At 45.0% G+C, this 15131-nt stretch overlaps 1 protein-coding gene across 1 annotated transcript; it reads left to right on the plus strand.

Annotated features, from left to right (window-relative positions):
• Nucleotides 1-1124: 1124 nt before the first annotated feature.
• CCDC70 (coiled-coil domain containing 70) lies at nt 1125-1820 on the plus strand (the record flags this gene model as incomplete). Its single annotated transcript, XM_084235217.1, has 1 exon — nt 1125-1820. One exon carries the CDS (start codon nt 1125-1127, stop codon nt 1818-1820), a length of 696 nt encoding a protein of 231 aa, XP_084091343.1.
• Between the last annotated feature and the right edge of the window lie 13311 nt (nt 1821-15131).

Raw genomic sequence — 15131 nt, forward strand, 5'->3', positions numbered from 1 at the left:
CTCTGTGGAGGGAACCACTTACCCCAAACTAACTTCCCCACTTAGTTTCGTGGTTCTCGCCTCATCATGAATGCAGACACTCCATTTCTTTTTTTTAAAATTAATTTATTTATTTATACATGCACTGGGTACAATCAGAAGCGCAGGAGGGTGAGAGAATTCACCAGAGACAGAGCAGGGAGCAGAACAGGCAGACTGACAAAGAAATACACTGCTGAGGGGAGCAGCGGGTGGCAGGAGAGGTCTGCACGCCATGTGGGACCCTCACTGGTGGACGGGGATCAAACCGGCGCCGCAGAGGCTGCGGGCAGCTTCATAGCCCAGCGCTCAACTGTTGCGCCACTGGGGAGGCCCCAGACACTCCATTTCTGTGGAGAGCAGACAGAAAGAGATAAATGTGGAGACTTCAGAGAAGAATGGGGCATTTTCTCCCACTTTGAGACACTAATATTTACATAATTAGTAGGAATAAAACAAATAACCATGATACCACACAGAAAAATCAAAGTTCCAAAATCCAATGATATTTAATTTAATCAATATTTTTACTATTACCTCTTTATTTGCACAACCTGATATGCGATGCTGGGTTACAGGGATGACATGTCCACACCTGATCCCAATCAAACATGACGAGGCAAGAGTGGGGACATGACCGACAGGCAGCTGTGAAGAGGTGATGGCAAACTTTGTCAGGTCCAGGTAGCTTTCCGAGGAGAAAGGAGGAAAGGGAATTTAAGCCCACAAGAGAAGGAAAATGTTCTCTCAGGAGAGCACACAGCATGTGCCTTGGCACAGAGTCAGAAGCTGTGGTTGTGTCTAGAGAACTGAATGTAGTTCACTGTCACTGAAACAGACCTGGGCTCTGTGTGTGTGTGTGTGTGTGTGTGTGTGTGTGTGTGTGAGAGAGAGAGAGAGAGAGAGAGAGAGAGAGAGAGAGATCTATCATCCAAGTTTATTTTCCTAAAAAATAAAATTTAGTTTTGTCTATTTGGGAACTTTTTTCTTTGAGGCTCTTTGATTCAGCTTCTGTCAACTTTATGTTTTCTCTGGTGTCCCCTCAGGGTTTGACCAGCTGACCTGGACTTGATTAACAGCCCCGCTTAACAGCCCTGTCCCCCATCATGTCCACCCCATGGCTGACTAGGAAGGTGCTTCCCTTCAAGTTGAGCAAATGGATAGGACTTGCTTGCTTCCGGTCACTGATGGGCTCCTCACCCAATATCCGCCAGAAGAAATTAATCCATAAGCTTCAGGAAGAAAAGGCTTTTCGGGAAGAGATGAAAATTTTCCGTGAGAAAATAGAAGACTTCAGAGAAGAGATGTGGAATTTCCGAGGCAAGATCCGTGCTTTCCAGGGCCAGATTTTGGGCTTTTGGGAAGAAGAGAGACCTTTCTGGGAAGAGGAGAAAACTTTCTGGAAAGAGGAAAAAACCTTCTGGGAAATGGAAAAATCATTCCGGGAAGAAGAGAAAACGTTTTGGAAAAAGTACCGCATCTTCTGGAAGGAGGATAAGGCCTTCTGGAAAGAGGACAATGCTTTATGGGAAAGAGACCGGAACCTTCTTCAGGAGGATAAGGCCCTGTGGGAGGAAGAAAAGGCCCTATGGGTAGAGGAAAGAGCCCTTCTTGAGGAGGAGAAGGCCCTATGGGAAGATAAAAAGTCCCTGTGGGAGGAAGAGAATGCCCTCTGGGAAGAGGAGAAAGCATTCTGGGTAGAAGGTGGTGGCCATATTGCTGAAGAGCAGATACCCAGAGAAGGTCACTACAATGTCAATGGAGGCCTACAATTGCCAGCCTTCTCCCGAAGCCGGGCATGAGCACAGGAGATAAAGAGTCATGGGGTCCAGTTGTTGCAGGACTGCATTCAAGTCCAATGTAACCCCATGTGCTGGAGAAAATATGCATTTATTTGTCTCCTTGCCTCAAAAACTTGAATAAAGTCCCACGGAGAGGTTTGAAAAACAATTTCTTCAAGGAAGACCAATTATATTTTTCCAAGTTTTGTGATTCGCCGAGGTCATATTACCATCCTCTAGGCTTGGTACCAAATCTAGAGTACCAAGCTTGGTTCCAAGCAGTTCACCATGGGTGGGTGTTTATGAATAGAGACCTGGTGGCTCTCCTTTAAAAGGGGAGCAGGGTGGGCTCAGACAATGCCAACCAGGGATGAGAGGAGCTGAGACATTTCTGCCTCTCTCATGCTAAATGGTAATCATTTCTCTTCCACTCTGGACAGTGTTGGAGGCCCAGATTGGACTGTTGGCCTTCCAGAAAATGCCATCATGCTGTTAACAATTCATTTATACCTTATCCTCGCCTCTCAGAAAATATACAGGCAGAACTCCCTAATGGACTACTTGCTTGTAGTCTCAGTCTCCCACCAACTGCCCATTTCTTGTAGCTTATAAAAGCATGGCATTAGACTGAGACTCTGGACGGTTTGTCTGTGTGGGAGGCAGCATGGAAACGACCACAGGTGGGTAGAAAGAAATGTCAAGTGAAATGTCTGCTTTCTCTTTTCTTAGGTCAGACCCTCTTTGTCAGTAACACATCGACTTAGCTCACCTTTGTGCCTTCAAGTAGACTGGATCAGGGACTGTCTTGTGCATTTTTACATTCACCAGTCATGAAACCACCACACTCTGTGGGTGGACGGAAGGTACAGAAACACATTGTACAAGTGAGGAAACAGATACCTGGAGAAGCAAAGTGACTGGCTAGACAAATAGCAGATGAAAGGGCAAGGACTAAAACCCATGCTGTCGGCCTCTTGATCCAGTTCCTTTTCTTTTTTTCTTTTTTTTTAATTGCATAAAGATTTATTTATTTATACAAGCACTGGGTACAGTCAGAAGCGCGGGAGGGTGAGAGAATTCACCAGAGCCAGAGTGGGAAACAGAGCAGGCAGACTGACGAAATGCACTGCTGAGGGGGGCAGCGGGCGGCAGGGGAGGTCTCCGCACCATGTGGGACCCTCCTCCAGTGGCCGGGGATCCAACTGGCACTGCAGAGGCTGTGGGCAGCTTCGCAGCCCAGCGCTCAACTGCTGCGCCACCAGGGGAGGCCTGATCTAGTTCCTTTTCTAATATGCCCTGGAATATAGCTTTAGAGCTGAACCAATAGTGGCATCAGAACTGGATGGGCATTAAAGCAATTTGGGAGCCTACTGTGGTTTGGGATGGTAGTGGAGAGACTGGGAGAAGAGAGGACAGGGTCCCTGTAAGTGTGCTGAGCACACATTTCCAGGATCAGAAGAATGGGTCAACTCCAAAGTCAGGCTTCTATGACTCCATATCACACTGGGAACTTTTGGGCTCCTTGCAAGGCCTCTAATTCTCAAGGGTCAGGGGTGTAGGAGCAGCTTTCTCCTTTGTCAGATGCCCACCCTTGTATCCTCAGCTCCCAATGGGACCCTGGAAAAAAACTTCAACAAGTTGTAGGAACAAGATGCTGGTGTGGAGGATCATATTTTAGGGGGAGACAGCCACGTGCCTTTATGCAAGAAGACCCATGCAATGGATGGTGTGCAGGATGCTGGGAATCCCACAGCAGCAATAGCTGCGGATTCAGCGATCCCAGCGATTCTATCCAAAACACAATCACAGAAGATTGTGATCTTAAGACCAAAAACAATGTAAAACAGATAAACTCAGGAAGTGGGAGTGTACCATGACTAGAAAAACACCCTCTGCCCTTAACGTCGTCCCATAGAAACCACTGCGACAGACGTGTCATCTGAAGGACTAGAAGAGCTGCCTGGGGAGGATGGGAGGGTTCCTCTGAGTCCATCCTTCACCCAGCAGAGTTAAGAACTTCCATTGCTCCAGTCTCTGTCCTCTTGGGTTGAGGTGGGAGGGTGGACAGGAGGCAGTGGGTGCATCCCAAGGTGGCGATGGCCAGGGGAGGGCTTTAGAGGGTTCTTTTGGGGTATTTTAACTGAGTTCGCAGCGGGAGATTAAGTGGACTGGATCAGGGACTGTCTTCTGGAGGACATGACAACTGGGTAAATTAGCTGTGGATTAGCTAGAGCAGGGGGGCTAGGGAGAGGCCTTTCAGAGGGATCAGCTTAGGGAATCCAGAGTTTCAGAGCTTCACCTACTGAGTCAACCTCTGCATTGTGGACTTTAATGTTAGAGGGACATTTCTGTACAGGAGTGAGTGGAGGAGGCTGGAACAGAGGATGTGGAGATGATCTGAAGAGGGGGAGAGGCTTGTGGTGGCAGCAATCCTGGTAGGAGGCGCCGGGACGTGCCGAAGGGTGTGAGCGGAGAGAAGCCACTGGGAACTAATGGGAAGCAGGTCAGAATCCACTGGCTGGGGGATGGATTGGATTGGGTGGTGCAGTAGAGACAGCATCAAGGATCACATGTAGGCTCCTAACTGGGTTGCTGAGGAGGGAGAGGAGGTGGCAGGAGAAAGGGAGGGAGTAAGAGGAAAGCGGGGGCGAAGAGTGGGAGGAGGAGAGGGGATGAAGAACACAGTCTGGGACGCAAGGATGTAGAGCGACTTGTCCAAACCTGGTCAGCATTAGGGTGAACTCAACTTTCTCCTAGTTCATCCACCCAACAAATTGTGCAGCCAGCACCCCTTTGTGACATACACCATTCAGCAGCTAATTCATCGTCCACTTGTTATTTGACCTTCAGACGGGCCCTGTCTAGGAATGTGAGGCTTCGGTCCACGAGGGGCTTGTGTCCAGTGGGGGACATAATCAAATAACCAGTGTCATTTATAAAGCTGAGCAAATACAAGGAATGAGGAGGTAGTGAGGGTGCCTATTGCAAACTCTCCACCAGTGCACCACACGTGCATGTGTTTTAAACACAAAACAAAATCTGTAAAGTTATGAAATAGAACCACGTTTTAGGCAAGAGAAAACCTAATCCCGAGAAGACTGTGCGACTAATAACTGGGACCACGGGAACTTTGTGTGGGTTTGCAGATGAAAGGAGGCGGATAATGTCTATGAAAGCACCTCCTAAGCTCTGGGTTATTATTACTACTGTTTAGCACAAACAGGGACAGATTTCCCCACAAGCACAGCCACAGCTACCCTTGTTTCCCCCTTGAGATGGCACCGATGACGGCATCTCCCCGTGTTCTCGGCTTGAGGCACAGGCACACACCTCAGCAGCAGCTCAGCCCCTGCTCTGATCCCCTGGCAGGAGCAGAGTCACCTATGCTGAGTCCGGCCCACTCAGCTGGGCCCCACATTCATCACCATCTTTATTCCAGAATCATCTAACACAGACTCTGGAAAGCCCAGGAGCTCCAAGAGCAGCACCTATTAACACAACTGTCACTGCGCCGCTGACTTCATCCTGAGAAAATTGTCCTTTTCCCCCCAAAGCCTGAGCCTGCCCAGAGGCTCTTGCCTGAAGCTGTCAGAAGAGGAAGGGTAGTATGTCTGTAAGGCAATGGGCTCCCCCAGAGAAGTGTATTCTGCTCATGGGAGCTGTAATAGCCCTAAGACTGAGCACGGGCGGCAGACTCACCTCGATGTTCCCTAACGCAGGTGATCCGGCTCCTCCCTGAAGCTCACTCTCCAGGCCAGGGCTCAAAATCTGTTTTTTAACCATGTTAATGACCGCATGTTTTTTTGTTTTTTTTTTTGTTTTTTTTTGTTTTTTATGGCTTTGGACACTTTTCTCCAGGTTTTTTTTTCTTCAAGATTTATTTATATATTTATACAAGCACTGGGTACAGTCAGAGGCGCAGGAGGGTGAGAGAATTCACTAGAGCCAGAGCGGAGAGAACAGACAGAGTGACGAAGTACACTGCTGAGGGGAGCAGCGGGCGGCAGGAGAGGTCTGCGCGCCATGTGGGACCCTCCTCTGGTGGCCAGGGAGCAGCCGGGGATGGAACCAGCGCTGTAGAGGCTGTGGGCAGCTTCGCAGCCCAGCGCTCAACTGCTGCGCCACCAGGGAGGCCCAATGACCACATGTTTTAGCATGCAGACTAAATTCTGGAAAACACTGTGTATAGTAGAAAAAGCACTGGGGTTGGAATCAAGGACCTCAATTCTACTTATAGTTCTGTTCACACATGACTAAGAACATGAGGGCACAGGTTAAGCCTGTTTCCTCAGCTACAGAACAGTGGACTTTCTAACTGAAGAAATCCCTGATTTGGCAAGTGTGTTTAAACTTGTTTGAAGGACTGGGGCGGCTCTTGAGAAGTTAGGCTGAGGAATAACAGTTCAGAGGTCTTGTATCCCTCCTCTGCAGCCCAGGCATGCACTGCAGTTGGGGTTACGGCCCTGGCTATATTAGCTGGACATGCATGAAATGGGGAGGACATGCATCAAGGAGGTGGAGACTGGTGTGATCACTGACTTTTCTGCATTGACCTGAATTGTCTCTCAATAGCATGGGCCCTCCTCTAGGAGACAAAGTTATAAGAGACACTTAGAGTATCTCTTTGAGTAAGGGAAAAACATCTGGCTGGTAAAAATGTATAGACCAACGACACATAGAACAAAGCTTGCTCTAGTTAGTCTGGAAATTGCCAGAACTTTCTTGGAATATCTGTAAAGCCCTGTGAGCTAATGGAGGCCCAGAAACACTGAACAGCATTTTCTGTTCTTTCAAAGAGCCATTCAGTATGATGCATATCACTCATTTAACTCAGCTCCTGAAGAGCAAAGGATAATGCATAACACCCATGACAGTTATAGTCATGAAGTTGCACAGGCTGGTGGAACAGACCTGGTCATACAAAGCCCAGGGGTCAATGCTACGCCATGTCTCACTAGAAGGTGGAGTTCCCAGGTCTGTGCTAACAAATGGCCACAAGCTTGCGGACTTAAAATGACAAATCTTTATTCTCCTGCATCTCTGGAGATCAAAGTCCTAGATGAAGGTGTTGGCAGGATGGGTTCCTTCTGGAGGCTCTGAGGGAGGGTCCTTTCCTTATCTCTCCTAGCTTCCCGCGGCTGTTTGCATTCCTTGGAGTTCCTTAGCTTATGCAGAAAGCTCATCTCTGCCTCTATCTTCTATGTCCTTGTCTGTATGTCTCCCACTCCTTTCTCTCATAAGGAAACCAGTCATTGGCTTTAGGGCCCACACCAAATGCAGGATCATCTCATTTGTGATCCTTAATTATAGCTGCAGCGATCCTAATTCCAAGGAAGTTTACTTCCACAGATCAGGACTTTATAGGACACAGTTCAACTGACCACTATAACTTTAAATGTGTTTTTACTCTCTGAACTTTAGTTTCTTGATCTGAAAATGAGAATAATGACACTTGTATAACCACAAGGGTAAAGAATACTTTAAATAATTTTTGACAATTTTTCTTTGACAAAAATTTTTTGACAAAAATTCCTTAGTGACTTATACTTGTTATGAGGCTCAATAGTTCCCAGCATGCTATCTATACATCATTTAGTAAGTGTTGGTTTCCTCCATCCCCTTCTGTTTCAAGTTGTTAATTTGGATGATTCAGTTCTTTTTTTTTTTTAATTACTTTGCTTATTTATTTTATACAAGCACTGGGTACAGTCAGAAGCCCGGGAGAGTGAGAGAATTCACCAGAGCCAGAGCAGGGAGCAGAGCAGGCAGAAGGACCCAAGTACACTGCTGAGGGGAGCAGCGGGCAGCAGGAGAGGTCTGCGAGCCATGTGGAACCCTCCTCCAGTGGCCGGGTTGTAGCCGGGATCAAACCTGCGCTGCAGAGGCTGCGGGCAGCTTCTCAACCCAGCGCTCAACCACTGCACCACCAGGGAGGCCCTGGATGATTCAGTTCTTATTCTGTTAGTCAAAGGGTCTAAAAACTGTCACCAGATCTGAACCTCTCTCGCCAGTTCTGGGTCCACAGTCACCTGCTGCCACAAATACAAACAAAAGGGCCTTTGGTGCCTCAAAAAAAGCAAAGGAAAAAAACCAAACACTATTTTAAGTAATAGGTTAAAGGGAGAGGGAGATCTCACAGGGTAAAGGGAGAGCGAGAAGGTCTAGTTCCAGTTACTAATTGATGGTGCCAGGTGAAGCTGCAGCTACAGAAGCAGCAGGCGTGGCAGGGGTGGGGGTGAGGCCCACTACCCAGTGGGGGCCGCTGCCTTCCACAGAAGCTCCAGCAAAAAGAAGAGAGTCCATGTGCCCTTCAAAAAGCCTCCAAAAAAATGGCTGCTCAGCTCCAGTCCCTTCCCAGCAACTCCCTTACTCAGGAGGTTAGGGGCAGATTCAAACTATATATATATATATACGATATATTCAAACCATATATATATAACACATATATATATGGTTTGAATATATCATATATGTGATTTATTTATATCATATATATTTATTTATATCATACATATATGATTTATTGTAAGGAACTGGATCTATATATATGTATTTGTGTGTGTGTGTGTATATATATATCAATCATATACCTATGATAGTCCTTACAATAAATCATATATATACCATACACCTATGATTTTTATATATGTATATAAAATCTCCTTGTTTATTTCTCTGGAGAGTCCTGCCTAACACAACAACTATTTGGTGTGCTCCAGGGCTATGGAGCACTAAGAGTTCATTGTCAGTCTCTGACTGGCACACCATCACAATCAAATCTCTGGAGACATCAGACCCCATTTTTATCCAGGAGTAGAGAGCCAAGGGGAAAAGGGGCCGCTTAATCTGAAGATTAGGATATCTCTGAGAAGCACCATCTTCTCATACTGTACAGTAATCATTAAGCAGGCACATTTAAGGCCCAGCCTAACAAAAGTGAGGCTCCCAAAGAGGACTCCAAGGGTTGTATTTTAAATATCATCTCTGACTTAAATCATGGCCAGGAAAAGAATTTCTCAACCAATCCCTCTCCATCTGACCATCCCCAGGTTCACTTGAGAGTTTAGACAGCTCTATCTCACTAGCTGTTTATTTGAATCCCCTCATTTTTGTAGATGAAAAATGGGGCTCATTGTGGGGATATCCTCAGGCTGTAGTATGGGTTGAAGGACCCTGACCACGGTCAATAGCATTTTTATTGCTTCAGTTACTTTCCTTTACCTAATACCCTTTCTGACTGAGGATGATAATGCTACTGTGGTTAAATAATAATTTGAAATGTATAAAACATTTTTTTTTGCTTATGTCTTCCTATTTAACCAGATTCATTCATTTCCTTAGGAAAGATTTAAAATGCACTTAGAAAGAAAGAACATTCAGGTTTTGGCTTTTAAGACATGTTCTTGGGACATTTCAAAAGCTTTATGAGAGATGTGGGGTGGGGTTAGGGGGCAGGGAAGAAAAGAGAATAATTTTCAAATCAAAGGGTAAAACCCAGAAAAAGCAGGAATGAAAACAAGAGGGGATTTCCAGTTAAAGATTACAAAACAGATGCATGCACCAGCATCTACTCCCTCCCTAACTCCCAATAAAACACAGTAAAGAGATTGTTAAAAAGACATAAATTCACAAGAACAAAGAGAATAGGAGAGAAGCCAATAGCAACAAAAATTTGAAAGCAGAAAAACAGATGGATGAGAGGAGCTGACTTAGCAGAAACAAAGCTGAATTTTAAATTGGCAGTGTAGAAAACCAAGAACCAACCCAATTTATACTAAGAACCATTTCCCTACCCCAAAGACAAGCAAGCCAGATACTTCTTAAAGCACAGGTAAATATGGTGAAAAAGAGGAGAAGAATAGATTAGCTGATCTGTGTGACCAAGAAGGTGTGGAAAACAACAGAGTACAAATTATGAGATAGGTCATAAAAGACATTATGACTTCTGTCTTGCTCTTTCTTGAATCACTCACTGGGCCAGGGGGGCCGGCATCTGCCATGTTATGAGGACACATGGGAGGAAATGAGGCTGTCTGCCAACAGCTAGCAGCGCTTGCCAGGAATGTAAGTGAATCATTTGAGAAGCACAACCTCCAGACCCAGGTAGATGACTGTAGACCTGGCCCACATGTCACTGTAACCTCATGTGAGACCTTAGCCAGAACCACTCAGTTAAACTGTTCTTGAACCCATAGAAATAGTCAGATTACACACAGACACACACATGCATACATACATGCATTGTATTGTGTGTGTGTGTATATACATATACATCTTTTGAAATTTTTATATAACAATAGATTAATAACATATACACACACCACCTTTCCCCCCTCTACTTAGCTTCCACAATATTGGCAGTCATGCTTGTACCTTCCAGGCAGGAGACTAGAATTATCTTCTCTGAGGATTTTGACCATCCCAAGAGAAGATAGCTAACAGTGTAACACTGTAGACTCGCCAAGCATGGAGAGCTTCCAATCACCTTTTTATTGCCTCCCTCAACTCTGAGCATATGTCTAAGGATTACCAGGCACTTTAGGAAAACCTCGGAGATGACAGGCTAAAATAAACATTAACTGTAATCTGGAAGAAATAGAGACTACACAGGGAGAGGAAAGCTTTACAAAGATAAATTATTATTAATATCTTTAGATAAATAAGATACTGCCTCCTAAAACAAGAATAAAACACAAAGAATATTCAGAAAATTAAAAAAGTTATTGGCAATATGACATAGCAGGGATGAAAAATGCAAGTAGATTGGAATATAAAATTAAATAGCTCTCCAGAAAGGTGAGTACAAAGATGGAGAAAATAGGGCCTCCCCTGGTGGCGCAGGAGGTTGAGCATAGTGCTGTGAAGCTGTCCGCAGCCTCTGCAGGGCCAGTTCAATCCCGGCCCACCAGCCCATGGGCGAGGGTCCCACATGGCGAAGCAGACCTCTCCTGTCTCGCCCGGTGCTCCCCTCAGCAGTGTATTTCGTCAGTCTGCCTGTTCTGTTTCCTGCTCTGTCTCAGATGAATCCTCTCACCCTTCTGTGTACCTGACCCGTGCCCCAGTTCTTGTATAAAAATAAATAAATCTTAGAAAAAAAGAAAAAAGAAAAGGAAAAGAAGGAAGGGAAGAAGTCATTAAATAATTCAAGAATGTGTCCCAGTACACAATTTGAGGTTGGGAAAGGTACACAAGTGTCCAGAACATGGATTAAAATAGATCAACTAAGACATGTCCCTATAGAGTTTCAGAATACTGGGGGTAAAGAGAAAATACAAAAAGCTGAGAGGGAGGGAGGGAAGTCTGAGGGAGAGAAGAGAGAAAAACCAGAAATCAGAAGAGCTTCAGCTCTCTCAGCACCACCACGATGGCAAAATGCAGCACAAGGGAGCAATGAGCCCAGCCGTCTGAGAGAAATGATTTCCAACTACAAGTTCTACACATAGCCAAACTATCAATCAATCCTGAATAAAGGATTTTCGGACATATTGGGATCTTAGCACTACTACATCCTTTTCTGGGAAACCTCACCAAAATGAGGAAGTTAAGCAAAACAGGAGCAGAAGTGGGACCCAGAAGATGGGAGATTCAACACCGGATTAGGGGAGGGAGACCCCAAGGAAACAGCTGTGACTCAGGACCCCAGTCCAAGTGAAAGCATTGCAAAGACTTCTCTGGGAGATAAAAGTGGTGGAAAACTTGTTAGGGGACACGGATGTCTTAAGCAAACTCCATACAGGCTTTGAGGATGCCAACCTCACTCCATCAAGACACTGGGAACTACAAATCCCATGATCCCCAAAGGGAAGTTCCGAGGACCTAAGGGTAGAGTTAAGCAGCCATTTTCTCTGTTTGTAAATAAAACCAGCCATATTAGCGGGGTCTCGGGCACTTGGCTCATGCTCTTGGCCAAGCAGGTTTGGTCTCCGTGGGTCATTTGGGATTCCAGGTCGGTGGAACGGCTAGGATGCATTTAAGACTTTATCTCGCTCTTCTTTCCCTGAATTATACATTTTCTCATTTCCTTCCCCTTGTAAATAAACCTTTGTTAACCTTTTGTGTGTGCCTGCAGTGTAAGTCCCTTTTAAGTGCGTGGGTGAGGACCCACAGTCAGGCAACCTGTTTTAGAGCAGGGTTGTCCTGTAACATACTTAGTGATAGAATATACTGAGAGATTAACACTGTTGGTGGGAGTTTGAAGGTTAGCAATTGGTCAATACAGAGAAAACTAAGCAACTAGGGAATAAACAATATGTGTATGTTAATATAAAACAAAGATGTGCAGAAAAGGAAAAAAATAGCTGTGGTATATACTACATATTCAGCTATGAATAGCATTTACATCATTATATGTACACACCCACACAGATACAGAGACAAAGACAGAGAGACAGAGGTATATATAGTGATTATTAACTACTTTAACCAAAATTACAATATAAAATACTGGAATGAGAGAGAGGAAGGGAAAAAAATTTTAAAAATAAAATTGTGATAAATCAGTATATAATGCCTAATAGTGAGAACTTAAAAGCACCAATATAAGTTAACTTAGAGTCAATTTTCTTGCACTTTTGCATACATCACTCAGCCACAAGGCTTGCTGAATTACCAATGGTTCTGCACCACTTGTTCTGCTCCAGTCACATCTCTCCTCCCCTGAACTTGAGCTCCCTAGTGAAACTGGGCTTTTGTACCTGTAATTTCTGTAATCAACAGTTTTCTCCTGTAAGTGAAACCATCTGATATTTTCCTTTTTCTTTCTGGCTTATTTCACTGAGCATAATCCCTTCCAGCTCCATCCATATTGCTGTGAATGATGTGAGTTTATCATTTTTGATTGCTGAGTAATATTCCATTGTTTCACTTATGAAAGGAATGTAGGGGAACCAGATAAGGTATCAGGGAAAAAAATACAATAAATTAAAAAACAAAATTAACAGGCAACTTTAAATCAGAGACACTCTGCAGGGGAAGGGGAGGGAGAGGGATCAAAACAGCAGAGGGAAGAGCATAAGGGACTATGCATTGGTGGTGGGAATTATATGGGGGCTACACCTGAGAGGAGAAAGCATACATTGTACAAAAAGGAAGAATGATGTAAAATATATATACATAAAAAAATTTTAATTAAAAAAAAAGTTTTCTCCTTCCTCATGTTCATCCTTCAGCCTAGACACCATTTACCTTGGGTTGCCGTCCCTGATCCCCTTGTCTGCTGGAGGATACCTCTGAAGGTCTTGTGTTTTCCCTGGCATGGCACTAATCTTGCTGGGCTGTCTAATGGAGTTTGTTTCCCCTAATCCTCCAGCAGAGTGTAGATTAAGAAGCGAATGACAATGCAGGGAATATTCCAGGGCTTTGTGGCTGCCCAGCCCCTTTGGAAAACCTTCTTGGTCTGAGGAATTTCCCACCTCATGAGAGGCTTCAGCAAAGAAAATGAGGTGGGTGGCAAGTGGGTGTGAGAATAGCAGGAGACGAGCAATTAAGGCAGTGGGGCGAGGCCTTAGCAGAGGGATCCCTGCCGGGACAGTGTGATGTCCATAGAAAGAGGAAGTTCCAGATTCCCTGCTTCACCCAAGGAAGGGTGGAGATGACAGGGAGGTGAAGCTAGAAAAGAACTGAAAAAGGGAGGAAGAAGTGGTGAGAGATGGAGAAAGAAAAATCCTGGAGAGGCACATGAAGCAGAGAGACATGAAGAAAAGGCTGCTTCTCGGCCTTGGCCTTGTACCAGGGACTAGGGAGACAAGAAAGGCGACACCAGAGAGAGAATGAGAGAGACATGGGTGAGAGACCCATGGGGACGCTGAAAATGGCAGCCTTTATCTTGATTTTTATTTTGTCCCTTTACTTCCAGACTTGCCTGCCCCTTCTGCTCTTTTCCTCAGTGGTCCTGCTTTGGGCCACGCCTATTTGGCTGGGCAATTTACCCACAAGGGGATGCGTAACTTCGGGTATCTCATGGGGAAACTTCTAATTATACTCTTTCTCTCTATTACACACTAGTTGGATTAAAATTCTTTTCCTTCAAAGGTCTTACACACTTTATGTGGCAGATGGCAGAACCCATTTAGAGCAGATTTGGGGGGCGCAGGGTGCCTCTCAACCTGCTTACGAATAGTGCAATGAGCTGCATGAGCCCACTGCATGGACAGTAGGTGCTCCTCCAGAGCTATATTCTGGGTCATGTTCCTGGCTTCTTTCTAGTGTATCCCCAACTGCACTTAACTTGGCTGTTGGGGGAGTTCTATGAGCTATCTAATATTCTTTAATAAATACTTTGTCTGATAAACCAGTTAGAATGGATTCTTTTTTTTTTTTTTTTAATCTAAGCACCAGATAAGTCAGAAAACAACTGTTTTGCTTTAGGCTTTATTTTCAGTGCCTAGCAAACAATGGGCACCTAGGACTCAATACATATTTAATGATAGAGATGAATGAATGAATGTTTGAGGGAAGAATGGTTCTCCTGAAGTCAGTGACTAGGACGGCTGACTCCTAAGGAGGGCGAGAGGGACCACTGTAGGGGTGTGCCTTTCTCAACATGGAAACGCATCCAGGTTTGCACGCAGGACATGCAGTCCCAAACCCAAATGAAAGCAACAGGGAACTATCCCCTTAACCTATGGAGGATACCACTCTCTTTAACCCAGAAAAGGGTGACTCAAATGGGTGTCTACTCTCACTCCTGCAGGTGGTACAAACACACATCACTCTTATCTTCTTATTTTATTTATTGATTTAGTCTATTGTGAGCCCTCCCGCTGGGAAGATTGGTGTTGCTTATGCAGTATGAGTCTGCTGTCTATGCAGGCCTCCCTCCTCCTCCACACTTTGAAATGAGGTTTTAAGTCATATAAAGTAATGCTTAGCAACTGCCTGACTGGATCTTGATTGCTGGGGTAGGGGGAGGGGGGGTGGTGGTCACTGCATACTGTGATGCACATTTGCAGAACTCAGAGCTGGTTGCTTAGCAACAAAATGAGATGCTGATTTAACTAGTTCTAGATCCATATTTCCCTAATCAGTGTGGAAGAAAGACCCCAGCAAAGCCTTGAGAAGAAAGAACAATCACTAACGTTGGTTGAGAGCTCGTTCTGCTTCAAGTACTGCTCTAAATGCTGTACACTGAGCAATATTTCAATTCTCATCACAACCCAGGAGGTAGTATTGGTACTAGCTTCAACCACAGAGGGTACTGAGGCATGGCGAGCACAAGGTGTCACAATCAGTAAAAGGTGGAATGGCGATTTGGACCAGGTCATCTCTGCTCCAAAACCCAAGCTTTTCCCAACTCAGTGAAAAGGCCCCACTCACTAGCCATTCTCAAGTACC

The sequence above is a fragment of the Talpa europaea genome, assembly GCF_964194135.1.
Source record: "Talpa europaea genome assembly, chromosome: 6".
Taxonomy (NCBI): Eukaryota; Metazoa; Chordata; class Mammalia; order Eulipotyphla; family Talpidae; genus Talpa; species Talpa europaea.